This window comes from Rhinolophus ferrumequinum, chromosome 7, assembly GCF_004115265.2.
Source record: "Rhinolophus ferrumequinum isolate MPI-CBG mRhiFer1 chromosome 7, mRhiFer1_v1.p, whole genome shotgun sequence".
In the NCBI taxonomy this organism is placed as follows: Eukaryota; Metazoa; Chordata; class Mammalia; order Chiroptera; family Rhinolophidae; genus Rhinolophus; species Rhinolophus ferrumequinum.
The window spans coordinates 44906291-44922853 of NC_046290.1; the positions used below are offsets into that span (position 1 = coordinate 44906291).

Genomic DNA, 16563 nt, shown 5'->3' on the forward strand with positions numbered 1-16563 from the left:
TGCCCCATTGCAGTGGGGCAGTACTAATGATAGTTTTATTTGCCAATGGATTGTTTAAATTATTCCAACCAAGTACTTTATACAGTCTTTCTGCTTACCTCCAAAAAGTGCTAACTTGAAATTGTTTTCGTGTGCATTTCAGCAAACCTAGTCATTATGCACCAAGCAATGACATGTACGGTGGAGAGATGCACGTTCGACCAATGCTCTCTCATACGGCGTATTCTTTCTACCCAGAAGATGAAATTCTTCACTTCTACAAATGGACCTCTCCTCCAGGAGTGATTCGGATTCTATCTATGCTTATTATCGTGATGTGCATTGCCATATTTGCCTGTGTCGCCTCCACACTTGCCTGGGACAGAGGCTATGGAACCAATCTACTAGGAAGTGGTTTAGGCTACCCTGTTGGAGGAAGTGGCTTTGGAGGCTACGGAAATGGCTATGGTTATGGCTACGGGTATGGCTATGGAGGAGGCTACACAGATCCAAGAGCAGCAAAAGGCTTCCTCCTGGCTATGGCTGCCTTTTGTTTCATTGCTGCCTTGGTGATATTTGTTACCAGTGTTATAAGATCTGAAATGTCTAGAACAAGAACATACTACCTGACTGTGATCATAGTGAGTGCTGTCCTGGGCTTCATGGTGTTTATTGCCACAATCGTCTACATAATGGGAGTTAATCCAACTGCCCAGGCTTCTGGATCTCTGTACGGTTCACAAATTATTGCCCTCTGCAACCAATTTTATACACCTGCAGCTTCTGGACTCTACGTGGATCAGTATTTGTATCACTACTGTGTTGTGGATCCTCAGGAGGTATGGGTAGTTTTGTTTTTTTCCCCACCCCTTTTCTCCTTGGGTCAGAGGCTCTCAACTTGGGATGCTTAATAGAATCACATTGGGAACTTTTAAATAATATTGATGCCAAGGCCCTGTTTCTATTTAAATCAGAATCTGGGAGAAGGGCTGCGTGTCATTATTAAGGTGCCATTAACATACCACATAATTCATCCATTTAAAGTATAATTCATTGGTTTTTAGTGTCTTCACGGAGTTATGCAGCCATCACCACAATCAATTTGATAACATTTTCACTATTCCCAGTCACTCCTCATTTCCCTAACCCTTCTCAGACCTAGGCAACCAGTAATCCCATTCTATAGATTTGCCAATTCTGTATATTTCATATAAACAAAATCACACAATATTTTCGCAGTTTTTTTATGATTGGCTTCTTTCATTTAACATAATGTTTTCAAGGTTTATCTGTGTTATAGCATGTATCAGTACTTCATTCCTTTTTATTTTATTGCTGAATACTATTCCATTGTATGGATATACCAAATTTTATTTATCCATTCATCATTTGATAGACATTTGGGCTATTTCCACATTGGCTATTATGAATAATGCTCTGAACATTTGTATGCATGTTTTTGTGTGTTCTCTGAGAAAGGACATCACTGTTAGACAGCTGCAGAGAGCCTCCTCTTACCCATTAGCCGATGTCTTAATTTTTCTTGATTTGAGTATATACCTAGAAATTGCTGGGTCTTATGGTGATTCTATGTTTAACTTTTTGAGGCACTGCCAGACTCCTTTCCAAAGTACTTGCACTACTGTACATTTACCAGAAATATGGAGGATTCTCCACATCCTCACCAACATTGTTTCTGTCTGTCAGATTCTGATGTTAATGGGTGTGAAATGGTACACTTTTTGGTTTTGATTTGCATTTCTTTGACAGCTAATGATGTTGAGCATGTTTTCTTGTATATTATCTTCTTTGGAAAAATGACTATTTAGAACCTTTGTCCATTTTTTAATTGGGCTACTTTTATTTTTATTATTGAGTTTTAGTAATTCTTTATATACCTGGATACAAGTCCCTGATAGATGTATGATTTGCAAGTATTTTTTTCTCATTTTATCATTCTCTGTTTACTTTCTGTATGATTTTGTTTGCACAAAAGTCTTTCATTTTGATGAGGTCTGATTTTTTTTCTTTTGTTGCTTGTGCTTTCGGTGTCATATCTAAGACTACTTTACCTAATTCAAAGTCACAAAGACTTACTCCTTTGTTTTCTTCTAAGATTTTTAATTTTAGCTCTCACAGTTAGGTCTGTGATCCTGAGTTTAGGGCATGATATAAGGCAGGAGTCCACCATTCTTTGCGTGTGGATATCCAGCTGTATTGGTATTATTTTTTTTGAAAGGACTATTTCACCATTACATTGTCTTCATGCCCTTGTAAAAAATGAATTGATCATAAGTGAATTTATTTCTAGACTCTCAATGGATTCCATTAATCTATATTTCTATCCTCAGTCAAGTACCACACTGTCTGGTTTACTGTAGCTTTATAATATATTTTGAAATTGGGAAGTTGGAGTCCTCCAACTTTGTTGTTTCAAGATTGTTTTGGCTAGATTCTTGGGCTCTTGTGTATTCATATGAATTTTGGGATCAGATTGTGACTTTCTGCAAAAAGAAAAGTCAGCTACCATTTTGAAGGATTACATTGAATAAGTAGGTCAATTTGGAGAGTGTTGTCATCTGTACATTTAAGCCTTCTGACACATGAACATATAGGATGTCTTTCCATTTACTTAGGTCATCTTTAATTCCTTTCAAAAGTGTTTTGTGATTTTCAGAGTGTAAGTCAGTATTTTAAAAAGCTATCCAGTTGATTCAAATGTACAGGTTGGGGAGAGAACCTGCTTTCAGTAACCATGAGTCACCCCCTAATTATATTAAAATGTTTCTGGGTTACTAATTTTTTTTCCCTTTTTTTTTCTCCTTACACTGACTCAGGAATTCTCATTTTTTCACTGGAATGAGTCATTCTGTTTTGAAGACTGAAATGTGTTCTCTGCAAATGTAGATTTTCAGAATGTTTGTTGTTGACATGCAGATGAATCTGTGATAAGTAGGGCTGGGGGTCGGCACTCCTATCTGACCACACCCTCATTCTTCTTAGTCCTCTGACTACCTGAAACCTGTGTTCTTTGAGAAAGGACGTCCCTGTTAGACAGCTGCTGAGAGCCTCCTCCTACCCATTAGCGGACATCCAGGCCAGAGTGCTGGTCCCTGCCTTGACTTCCAGTGCCTCTGGGCCAGTGCACCTCTTAACACACCTGCCGGACATCAGGAGAACTGTCAGGGGGAGGGTTTCCTTGTCATAGGGCCCTTTAGAGTAAGTGCATGAAAGACTCCTGAAACAGAGAAACCTGCTAGACTAAATGAATCATTAGTCCATGGATAGCTTGGTTAGATTCGCTCTGCATCATTTATGGTAAGGCAGAGCCTCTATAAAATATGGCCCCTTGATGCTCACGCTTTGGAATAGTTTTCTGTAACTCTAAGATGGGGATGATGATAGCACAGAACATTAAGCATGTTCTGAGGACTGAGTCAGAGAGAGAGGGAGAGAGAGTGTGTGTGTGTGTGGTTTGCTAGCTTTAGCACAATGGTATGGGCTAGGTTTTATATTTCTAAAATGTAACCATATGTATCAGTTTTATATCAGTTAAGCCACAGATATTTAGTAGGGTATTTGTAGAGAGTGAATTGGGATAAAGTAAGAAATTAAAATCTAATTATGTCAATATCTTCAATCTCTTTTTAGGCCATTGCCATTGTGTTGGGGTTCATGGTTATTGTGGCTTTTGCTTTAATAATTTTCTTTGCCGTGAAAACCCGAAGAAAGATGGACCAGTATGACGAGGCAAATATTTTGTGGGACAAGGAACATATTTATGATGAGCAGCCCCCAAATGTTGAAGAATGGGTAAGTATTTAGAAAATCAGCAAGTATCCAATCTTTTATTAAAACTCTAGGTTTATCTCTCTATGTTTGACTTTTAGTGCTTTGTGAAACTTTATTCTTAGAGTTTATTGTCTATGTTGCAAGAATTGTGGCCTTAGGTTTTACTCAGAACTTTAAGAATGTGGGATAGATAAGTGGAAATTATTTTACTACAAGGTCAGAATCAGATTTCCATTTTCAAGTGGATCTAGGCAATGAAAATAAATTGCTTCTAAAAGAATCAAGTGGAAAGAACTTGGCCTTTACAAAACTAAAACAAATCTTTTCCCTCCACTTTTGTTTTCCTCCTTATCATTTGGAGAGAAACACTAGAGCCCAGGAGCTTTCTTGGGTCAAGATTGGCAAAGGGTGTTTTTGGAGTGGTAGCAGGTGGCAGACCTTTAAACTTTTTACATGGAGAACAGCCTGGTCCATCACAGTGACTACTTCTGCATTAACTTTACCTATGAAATATTTTAGTGAACCAAAGATGAGAGCAATTTCCTTTTTTGTATATACTGTTAATACCATTAGGTGGCTTCCTGTATGACGTGATTTGCTGAATGCCCACAAAGTCCCTCTCTCCAAAAATGTCTCCTCCAAAACATGTCACTGATTCCTAACCTGTCTCTAGAGATGTTTGGAGTGAGATTTTGTTTCTCAGAAATCCTCTGGTAGAATGCTGTTGGGAGCAACCTCAGAAACTGCCATTATGGCTGTCTGAGCAAATTGATTTCTTGCCATGAAGGCTGGTTCTGGGATGGGGTTTTTCTTTGGCTTGTGGGGGTAAAGCAGAGAGGGCTAAGGATGGGTACTGCTGGTCAGGTCACGGGTAAAGACATTGATCATCGTGAAGGCTCCTTTAGCTCTAGCATCTGATACTTGAAGAATTCTAGACATGTAGATGAAAAAAATTTTTTGTAGTTAGTTAAGGAGCAAAAATGAAGCAGTCTTAGGAAAATCAGAAGGTGTGGTATATATGTTCCATGGAGATGATAGTTCCTACGTCCCTGCCCTCTCTTTAAAGCCTGATTGTTCTTTTTTCCTCATTTTTTTCTACCCATAAAGTGTGAAGGTATTATTAGGGAGTGTTTTCTTTTGACCTTTAGCTCTAGGCAAGGCCACCTGTAGATGGAATAGGACAGTCTATTGTGAACTATGAAGTAAATGTTTTGCAGAGAGTTTCTGGGTGTGTCAGTTTTCACTGGCTGTTGGATTTGTTTACTCGAGGTTTCGAGAGCCTTAAAAAAAAAAAAAAAACTGACTGAAGAGAGACCAGTGCCAGTAATATTAGAGTCCAGTGAACTTTGGGCTCTCATCTGATTTTACTATATTGAAAGTTTAATCAGTTCTAGGTGCATTTGATAATTCGGCGAAAAAAATAGTCATAATAATTTATGGAGGTGACAACGATGAGGATGAAGCTGAAAGTACTTAATTTTTTTAAAGGTATTATTTTTATAATGCTTCCTTACTGAATCCCTGGAGATTTGATAGCCAGACTAGGTTGTTTGACCTGTACTTAATAGTTTGTCTCTAGTAATAACTGTTTCGTCATATGAAACTTGAAGAATCATCTGTTAAATAGCAGGCCTATGATTTTTGAGCATACTGTTTATGCTTAATCCCTTGCAAATTCGTCATTTCTTTTTCCTTTTGTTTCCCCAACTGAAATGCCTAAGAAAGGCTAGTATTTGAAATAAGCAACTTGGAGTTTGTTTTAGCCACAAGTATTTGTCTTTCCTTCCATTCTCTGCTCACCTGCCCAAGTTTGCTTTGCTGAACTCGATACCGTATTCTCATTCTTTCCTTAATTTACTTCCACATCCAGATGCAAATTATTACTCTTGTCTCTGCCTTTATTCGCTATTCTGCTCAAGTCGATTTCACTCTGATAACTGCCCATGTGGAAATGTTTGATGCTGCATCTAAAGTGCCTGACAATGGAGTGGATTGGTGATTATTCTTCCTTTTGGTCTTTAGAAATTAATATCATAAAAATAATCTCCACTTAAAATAACGGAAGAAAATCTAGTATTAATTATGTGTACTAAATAGGGATTAAAATTTGAATTCTAATTGGAGAATTAAGACAAGAAACTCCCCATATGGCTAGTAATGGGTTGTTTGGGGGAAGGAAAAACTTACTAAAGAAGCAATTAATTAGCTACTGAGTGTTAGTTTACTCCTTCCCTACACATTATGGCAGGTTTAGATAATCATCATTTTATTAGATCTCACTGCCTTTCTTGGATTTTTAAAATCTTTAGGATCAGAATCTTCCATGCAAAGGTACCTCAAAAGGTGATCCTTCAGCGTTTTAAGATGGTTTCAGCCCTTTTATATTATCGGTGAGAAAGTGTGCAACCCTTCTTTTTTTTAATCACTCAATATTCACAATTACTTTATAAGTTGTTTTTAACCCATTCCCTATCCCTTCCCCTTTGGCAACCATGAGCTTGTTCTCTATATCTGTGGGTCTGATTCAATTTTGTTTATTCATTTGTTTTGTTTCTTAAGATTCCACATATAAGTGAAATCATATGATATTTGTCTTTCTCTGGCTTATTTCACTTATCATGATACCCTCTAGGTACATCCATGCTGTCACAATGGCAAAATTTTTTTTTTTTATGAGTAATACTCCATTGTGTGTGTGTGTGTGTACCCGTACCACATCTTTATCCATTCATCTATCTGTGGACACCTAGGTTGCTTCCATATCTTGGCTATTGTAAGTGAACATAGGGGTACATATATTTTTTCGAATTAGTGCGTTTATTTTCTTTGGCTAAATACTCAGAAGTGGTATTGCTAAGTTGTATGCCAGCTGTATTTATCATTTTTTGAAGAGTTTCCATACTGTTTTCCATGGTGGCTACACCAGGCTACACAGTTTACCAACAGTGTACAAAGATTTTCTTTTCTCCACATCCTTTGACAACACGTGCTATTTGTTGATTTATTTACGTGATAGCCACTCTCACTGATGTGAGGTGATACCTCATTGTGGTGTGGATTTGCATTGCCCTGATGATGAGTGATGTTGAGCATCTTTTCATATATACGTCTTTTGGCCATCTGTATGTCCTCCTGGGAGAAACGTCTGTTCAGGTCCTCTGCGCATTTTTTAATGGGATTGTTTGTTTTTTTGGTGTTGAATTGTATGAGTTTCTTACATATTTTGGATATTAATGCCTTACTGGATGTATGGTTTGTGAATATCTTCTCTCATTCATTAGGTTGTCTTTTTGTTTCATTGATGGTCTCCTTAGCTGAGCAAAACCCTTTTAGTTTGATGTAGTCCCGTTTGTTATTTTTTGTTGTTGTCCTTGCATGAGGAGACATATCAAAAAAGATGTTACTAAGACCAATATCAAAGAATTTACTGCCTATGTTTTCTTCTAGGAGTTTTATGGCTTTAGGAATTACATTTAAGTCTTTAATTCATTTTCAGTTTATTTTTGTATATGGTGTAAGAAAGTGGTCCAATTTCATTTTTTTGCACGTATCTGTTAGTTTTCCCAATACCACTTACTGAAGAGACTGTCTTTACCTCTTTGTATATCTTTATCTCCTTTGTTATAGATTAATGGACCATATAAGTAAGGATTTATTTCTGGGCTCTCTGTTTTATCCCACTGAACTATATCTCTGTTTTTATGCCAATACTGTGTTTCCCCGAAAATAAGACCTAACCGGAAAATAAACCCTAGCATGATTTTTCAGGATGTTTGTAATATAAAATAAGCCCTACTGTATTTTCCCTAAAATAAGACAGGGCCTTATATTAATTTTTGCTTCAAAAGACGCATTAGGGCTTGTTTTATATTACGAGCATCCTGAAAAATCATGCTAGTGCTTATTTTCCGGTTAGGTCTTATTGTCTTATTTTCGGGGGAAACATGGTACCATAATGTTTTGATTATTGTAGCTTTGTAGTATAGTTTTAAATCAGGGAACATGATACCTCCCACTTTGTTCTTTCTCAAGGTTTCCTTGGCTATTAGGAGTCCTTTGTGGTTTTATGTAAATTTTAGGATTAGTTTTAGTTCTGAGAAGAATGCCATTGGTATTTTAATAGGGATTGCATTGAACCTGTAGATTGCTTTAGTTAGTAAAGCCATTTTAACAATATTCATCATTTCAATCCATGAACAAGATATAGCCTTCCATTTATTTGCATCTTCTTCAATTTCTTTCTTCAGTATCTTATAGTTTTCAGAGTACAGGTCCTTTACCTCTTTGGTTAAATTTATTCCTAGGTATTTTATGCTTTTTAATGCAATTCTAAACAGGATTGTTTTCTTAACTTCTTCTTCTGATCGTTTGTTATGGATGTATAGAAACGCAACAGATTTCTGTATATTGATTTTGTATCCTGAAACTTTACTGAATTCATTTATTAGTTTTAATAGTCTTTTTTTTCAAATGAAGTCTTTAGGGTTTTCTATGTACATATATTACCATGTCATCTGCAAATAGTGAAAGTTTTCCTTCTTTTCTGTTTGGATGCCTTTTATTTCTTTTTCTCGTGTGATTGCTGTGGCTAGAACTTCTAAAACTATGTTGAATGGAAGTGGTGATAGTGGGCACCCTTGTCTTGATCCTGATCTTAGAGAAAAAGAGTTCAGCTTTTCACCATTGAGTATATATTAGCTGTGGGTTTGTCATATAGGCCTTTATTATGTTGAGGTATGTTTCTTCTATATCCTATGTTGAAAATTTTTCTCATGAAAGAATATTGAATTTTGTCAAATGCTTTTTTTGCATCTGTTCAGATGATAATATGATTTTTATCCTTCATTTTGTTAATGTGAAGTATCTTGATTGATTTATGGATATTGAGCCATCCATGCATCCCTGGATAAATCCCACTTGGTCATGGTGAATAATCCTTTTAATGTATTGTCAAATCCAGTTTGCTAATATTTTGTTGAGAACTTTTGTATCTGTGTTCATCAGGGATATTGCCTTGTAATTTTTTTTTTTTGGTAATGTCTTCGGTTTTGGTATCCAGGTAAATGCTGGCTTTGTAGAATAAGTTTAAAAGTGTTTCTTTCTTTTCAATTTTAAAAAATACTTTAAGAAGGATAAGTATTAATTCTTCTCTAAATATTTGGTAGAATTCTCCAGTGAAGCTGTCTGGTCCTGGACTTTTATTTGTTGGGAGTTTTTTTGATTACTGCTTTAGTTTTATTGCCAGTAATCGTTCTGTTTAAATTTCTATTTCTTTCTGGTTCAGTCTTGGAAGATTATATGCTTCTAGGAATTTATCCATTTTTTCTGTCACCGGAGGCTCATGGGATGTCCTAGAGAAGATTCAACCTGGAGCAGTGTTGACTAGGTTCTTGTATCCACGCAAGAAAGAATTCAAGAGTGAGACAGATGCAGGAAAGCAAAAGTGTTTTATTGAAAACAAAAGTACACACTTGAGAGGAAAGTGCGGGAACTCCTAGAAAAGTCACCCAGAGGAAGTCACGATCAGGGGTATTTACCCTTCCCAGGGCAGGAATTGGTGACACCCCATTGACATGGTTCATTTATCTCCTCCCCTGGGCAGGACCCTCCGTTTTCCGCTTTTTCTTTATTTGGTTCCTCTGGAACTGTCATGGCATCATATGCATAATGGGAGTCGTAGTAACTGCAATGCAAATGAGGTTATAATGACATTATAATCAGCTAAAGGTCAGGTCCCAGTCATAGGGATCAGCCTCGCTGGAAGAAACTGGTTCTTGTTTTTCTCCAGCTGAAGGTACTGGATACATTCACTTTGTTAGTGGTGTAACCAATGGAGCACTTCAAGTTATACCCTGGAAGGGTTTCCTAGGCTACATGTCCTGCCTCACTTCTAGATTAATTTTGTTTGCATGTAGTTATAGTATTGTTTAATGACTATTTGTAGTTCTGTGGTGTCTGTTGTAATTTCTTTCATTTATTATTTATTTGGGCGCTCTTTTCTTGATGAGGTTGGCTAAAAGTTTGTCAATTTTGTTCATCTTTTCAAAGAACCAGGTCTTAGTTTCATTGATCATTTTTATTTTTAAAACTTCTACCGTGTTTCCCTGAAAATAAGACCTAGCCGGACCGTCAGCTCTAATGCGTCTTTTGGAGCAAACATTAATATAAGACCCGGTCTTATGTTAAAATAAGACCGGGTATAATATAATATAATATAATATAATATAATATAATATAATATAATATACAATATAATATAATATAATATAATATAATACAATACGGGGTATAATATAATGTAATATAATACCGGGTCTTATATTAATTTTTGCTCCAAAAAACGCATTAGAGCTGATGGTCCGGCTAGGTCTTATTTTTGGGGAAACACGGTATTTATTTCAGCTCTGATCTTAATTATTTTCTTCCTTCTTACTTTGTGTTTTTGTTTGTTTGTTTTTTGTAATAGGCTATGAACGTCCCTCTTAGAACTGCTTTTCTGCATCCTCTAAATTTTGAAAAGTTGTGTTTTCATTTTCATTTGTTTCAAGATAGTTTTTGATTTCTGGTTTGATTTCCTCTTTAACCCATTGGTTGTTTAGTAGCATGTTGTTTAGTCTCCACATATTTGTGGTTTTTTGTTTTCTTCCTGTAGTTGATTTCTAGTTTCATGGTCATTATGGTCAGAAAAAATACCTGATACGATTTCAATCTTCTTGAATTTATTGAGGCTTGTTTTGTAGCCTAATATGTGATCTGTCCTTGAAAACGTTCCATGTGCACTTGGAAAAAAAATGCATTCTGCACGTTTTGGATGAAATGTTCTATAAATGTCTATTAATTTGATCTGGTCTAATGTGATGTTTAACGCTATTATTTCCTCTTTACTTTTCTGTCTGGATCATCTGTCCATTGATGCTAATGGAATAGTAAAGTCCCTTACTATTATTGTATTACTGTGAATTCCTCCCATTATGTCCATTAAAGTTTATATATTTAGGTGCTTCTATGTTAGGTACATAGACATTTACGGTTATTATATCCTCTTCTTGAATTAACCCCTATATAATTATGTAATGCCTTTATTTTACATTACTCTTTTAAAGTCTGTTTTGTCTGACATGAATATTGCGACCCCAGCTTTCTTTTCATTTCTGTTTGCATGGAGTATCTTTTTCCATTCCTTCATTTCAGACTGAATGTATATTTCGACTTGAAATGAGTCTCATAAGCAGCGTATAGATGGTCATGTTTTTTAATCCAACCAGCCTATGTCTTTTTATTGGAGCATTTAATCCATTTACATTTAAAGTAACTGTTGATAAGTATGTACTTACTGCCATTTGTTAATTGTTTTTTGGTTACTTTTGTATTCTCGTCTGTTTTGTGTTTTTTTTTAGAATTTTTTTTTTGTTTGTTTTTTGTTTTTGAAAATTTTATTGGGGAAGGGAAACAGGACTTTATTGGGGAACAGTGTGTACTTCCAGGATTTTTTCCATGTCAAGTTGTTGTCTTCTCAATCATAGTTGAGGGGACAGTTCGGCTCCAGGTCCAGTTGCCATTGTTAGTTGCAGGGGGCATAGCCCACCATCCCTTGTGGGAGTTGAATCGACAACCTTGTGGATGAGAGCCCACTGGCCCATGTGGGAATAGAACTGGCAGCCTTCGGCATTAGGAGCATGGAGCTCCAACCGCCTGAGCCACCGGGCTGGCCCGCATTATTGATTTTTATAGTATGGGAAAGGGCAATCAACCCATGTATTCTCGTCTGTTCTTTCTTCTCTTGATCTCTTTCCTTGTGATTTGCTGATTTTCTTTAGTTTTTTGATTGGGGTTTCTTTCTTTATTCTTTGTGTATTTTTTTAGGTTTTTGGGTTGTGGTTACTGTGAGATTTATGTATATCATTCTGTATCTATAGTGCAGTCTATTTTGAGCTTACAGGCATTTAATTTCAAATGTAGTCTAAAAGGACTACATTTTTACTTCCGCCCTCCATGATTTATATATTTGATGTTATATTTTAGGTGTTTTTGTTTTGTGTATCTCCTGTTATTGTAGTTTGAGTTCATTTTGGTACTGTTGTCTTTTGACCTTCTTAGTAGCTTTTTAAATATCTGATTCACTGTATTTATTAAATATTTGGCTTTGCCTGTGAGATTTTTTCCCTTTCTCATGTTTTCTTTTTTCTCATTATGGCCTTTTGTGCTTGAAGAATACCCTTAACATTCTTTTTAAAGTTGGTTTAATGGAGATGAACTCCTTTAGTTTTTGCTTGTCTGGGAAACTCTCACTTTTTCAATTCTGAATGATAACTTTGCTGAGTAAATTAATCTAGGTTGTAGGTTTCTTTCTTTCAGCACTTTAAAGATATCCTACCACTCCCTTCTGGCCTCTAAAGTTTCTGCCTAGAAATCAGCTGATAGCTTTTGGGTTTTCCTTTATAACTAGTTGTTTTACTCTTGCTGCCTTTAAAATGGACTCTATCTTTAAAGTTTGCCATTTTAATTACAATATATCTTGGTGTGAGTCTCTTTGAGTTCATTTTGTTTGGAACTTTCTGTGCTTCCTGAACCTGGATGCCTGTTTCCCAGGTTAGGAAAGTTTTCAGCCATTATTTCTATAAATACAGTTTCTGTTCCTTTTTCCCTTTTCCTTCTGGGATCCTTATAATGTGAATGTTTGTGTTCTGTTCCACAGGACTCTCAAACTGTCCTTGTTTTTTAAATTCTCTTTTTGCTGTTCTGATTGGTTCATTTCTACTAGTCTGTCTTTCAGGTCGTGGATCTGTTTTTCTATATTAGCTTATCTGCTGTTGATTCCTTCTACTGTATTTTTTATTTCAGTTATTACATTCTTTAGCTCTGCATGTCTCTTTATTATACATTATACTTTTTTGTTGAAGTTCTCCCTAAGTTCTTCTATTTCATTCTCAAGTTTGGTGAGTATCCTTAATTTCTTTGAATTCTTTATCAAATTACTTGTCCCCATTGCCTTAGGGTTTTTTCTGGGGATTTTTCTTATTCCTTCATTTGAGAAACAGTCTGTCTTTTCACTTAATTTCCTTTCTATGTTTGTTTATATGAATTAGGCAAAATAGCTGTCTCGTCCAGTCTTGAAAAAGTGACCTTGTGTAGAAGTCACGTGTGTCTGCTATATGTGCGGCGTTGGTTTGACAGCCTGCTGGAGCCAGACAGGTGCTTATGGTGCCTGGGTGCTGGCCTGCAAGGCAGGAGCAGCTCAGGCAGGGAGGCCAGGTTTGTGTTGTGACACCCTGTTGATCCTGCTTGCTTCCTTTGTTCTGAGTCGAAATGTGCTCTGGGCAGTGTATCTGCGTGTGAACCTGCACACACATCAAACCTCCAAATAGAGCTCCCACCTTCCCTAGCGAGGTGGAAGGGGTCGTACACAATGGCGCTCACCAGCACCTCCGATCTGGAGGGTTCCTGCAGCTGCCGAGTGTTTCCACAGCTCCAAGCTGTGGTTTTTTCCCCAGCCTTCCTTGTTTGGTCCCTTTCTCTCTTTTGTTGTTCAGAAACTGTTCATTCCTCCGTTGTCTCTCAGGAGTATGTTCTCTCTCTATGGGTGTGTATTTCAATGTGCTCTTGGGATGGGCGAGTTCAGCATCTTCCTGTGCTGCTGCCATCGGGGACCTTCTCAGAAAACATGTGGCTTTCTAATTTCCTGTCTCTGATTCTTCAGCACAGTGGTTTCTCTGCCTTCCTAGGGATTTCTAGGGTTCTTTTGCTCTGGCCTATGTGCTGCGTATCTTGTACTTTGTAAAATAAACAGGCCATGTTTGCACACTTTATGTTACCCTCGTCCTTTGTAGTCACTCACTTAAGTTGTACCAACATTGTTGTATTTTAAATATTTTAAAGTTCTTTTAATTAAGTTTATAGATTTTTGTTTTTTCTGTTATGTCCTTAAACCCCAGATCTAATTGGTACTTTTTCTGAATTAAAATACATTCATGCATTGCTGAACAACAAGGACACGTTCTCAGAAATGCATCCTTAAGCGATTTCATCGCTGTGCTCATCTTAGAGTGCACTTACTCAAACCTAGATGATATAGCCTATTACACAACCCAGGAATATAGTACGGCCTACTCCTTCTAGGCGACAAGCCTGTATACCATGTTACTGTACAAAACAACACGAAATTAACTCAAGTCCAACAGAAAAAGGGGCAGTCAAGTGATGTGGTAAAGACAAGATATATGAGGTTGCAGCCTGTATAACACAGGATACTTTTTTACAGTGAACATTTTTTATAAATAGAAAGAATACACCGTAAAATAATGATAAAAAGTATAGTATAGTAAATATATAAACCAGTAACATAGTCATTTATTATCATTATCAAGTATTATGCACTGTACATAATTGTGTGTGCTATACTTTTATACGACTGGCAGTGCGGTAGGTTTGTTTACACCAACATTACCAAATCATGATAGTAGTGTGTTTGCTACAGCGTTACAAAGGTTACAAGCCACTACGCAATAGAAAAATTTCAATTTCATTGCAATCTATGGGACCACTGTTGTAGATGTGATCCCTTGTTGACTACAGCAGTTATGCAGCACGTGACTGTGTGTGTGTGTGTGTGTGTGTGTGTGTGTGTACACACGTATGTGTATTTATTTAATCAATCAATCACTCAACTTGATTGGTAACTATAGAGGATTTTGAAAATACAGTGAAGTATAAAGAAAATTCTACTATCCTGAGTTACCATTTCAGTATTTTCTTTAATCCTTTCCCGCCTCTTCCTTCTTATTTTAAATTTGATGTATGATTATGTTGCCTATCAATATAAAATCCTACCTTTTTGGATTGAACATTATATATTGTAGGCTTTTTAAAATTACATCATTAAGTATTCCTCAAAAACATTTTTAATACTGTTAAAATTTCACTGAAGTATAATGTGTATATCTGTACACAGAGTAAAGTGCATTAAGTGTGCTAATTTAATTGTATGGCTTGGTGAATGGTTATACATAAATGGCCATGTAACCATCACCCAGATCAAAATATACAACATTCCAGTTTCCAAGGTGTCCTCATGCCTATCTAAGTAATATGTTATCTAAGTAGTTTTATTCCTAGAAATTTCTCAAGCTTTGACATTGTGATGCAACACATTCATGTAGCATTGTTCCCAGCATTTACCTGCCAAGGTAGGAGCTAGTGAGGATGAGCTGGCTGGGTGTAGAGAAGGGACAGGGTCCCTGATTATCCTTTGTGGTCCACCTTGGGTAGCTTTTGGTTTCCTTGGACTCTGATGAATATAATTACTTTGTTTATTAAATAGGTTCCTCATATATAAATGGGGAAAATAAAAGTTCCAGTCACAGATATGCTGATGCTGCAATGATTAAAGGGCTTAGGTCAGTCAGGGCCTGCACATAATTGAACACCCAATCCATGTTTAGCTAGAGTAATAATTGTTAGTATTTGCAATGATGAGCTTGAATAAGGGAGCTGGGGTACGAGTACCCAAAATGTCAGTACATTTAATGTTGGTTGCAGCTTAACTGAATTTTCCTGTTATTTGTAAGCTTATCAGCTTGCTACAAGTTCTGATCAGAACAAATATTTTCTGAAAGGTGTAGGCCCTGCGGTGTTATCTCCTTGCACCCAGGATGGGGGAGACAGATATGCATGGGGACAGGGCAGTGGTGGTAATTAACAGTAGATACTTGACGAAATTTGAATAACTTTTTTATTTTCAACCAGTACACGCATTTGTAAATGTGAAAGCAGTCCTGTGGACCTCTGAGTGTTGGTATACTAGACTCTCACCCTGGGAAAGAATTCACTGTTGCCTGTGGCCTGAAGTAGGACAAAATGGAACAAAAGTGAAAGTGCCCTGTCCGTCTCAACTTAGAAGAGACCAGCATGGAGTACAGCAGGCCCTGTGTGTCCCAGCACCAGAGAATGACAAGGGGTGGGCAGACAGGCCTGGGCATCCTGGAGAGCCAGTTTAGAGAGCTGTCATGGGAGGTACCGAAGGAGGTAGAGAAATGTACTGGAGCTGGTGAGTGTGTCTGTGGCTCTCTGAAGGCAGCAATTCCTAGATTTCCAGCACTAAATAAAATGAACACTAACTTAATGATAGGTGGTAAGTATAATGGTAAAAACGGGCAGTTGTCTGCCTTGGTTCCTGGTTCTCAGACCTTAGCAAACATCAGAATCACCTGGAGGACTGCTTAAAACAGCTTTCTAGGCCCCACTCCCAGAGGTTCTCATTCGGTAGCCCAGGCATGGGGCCTGAGAATTTGCATTTCTAATGCGTTCCCAGGGAACATTGGTGCTGATGGTCTGGGGGCCACCCTTTGAGAACCACTGTTGTGTAGAGCCGAGCTGCAACTGTAACACTGCAAGCCCAGTGAGTTAAGGTGTGTGTAAGGCCTTTTCCACGTCATGGCATACTTAGGAACGGATAACGTTGTATGAGTGGTGGAGTAAATGGAAGGAGATTCGGGACCCCAGATGGTGACTGACCGGGGACACTGAGGGCTAACGTGTTCCGTGTCTGTGGCACACCGGCTGGGGAGCGCGGGCCTAAAATACATGAGTATTAACAGTCTGCTCCAGGGTTACTGTTTCTAGAGCAAGGAGACCTTGAATGAGAGCGCTCACTGAGTATAAAGTTCTCCAGCACACGCGCCCCAAAGCTCTAACAGCTCATTGATTCTTAGGGAGCTTCAGAATTCATCTTCATTAGTATATGGTAATATTTTCCTACGGGCGACGTGCATCGGGGTGGGGATGTTGTGTTTGCTA

At 37.4% G+C, this 16563-nt stretch overlaps 1 protein-coding gene across 5 annotated transcripts in view; it reads left to right on the plus strand.

Moving 5' to 3' along the window:
* OCLN (occludin) overlaps nucleotides 1–16563 on the plus strand; it is a 48329-nt gene that overhangs the window by 10861 nt on the left and 20905 nt on the right. For all 5 annotated transcript variants that reach the window (XM_033110875.1, XM_033110879.1, XM_033110876.1 and 2 more), the window contains exons 3-4: nucleotides 143–818; nucleotides 3631–3792. In XM_033110875.1, the coding sequence (XP_032966766.1) occupies nucleotides 143–818; nucleotides 3631–3792 (838 nt within the window). The remainder of the gene's footprint in view (nucleotides 1–142; nucleotides 819–3630; nucleotides 3793–16563) is intronic.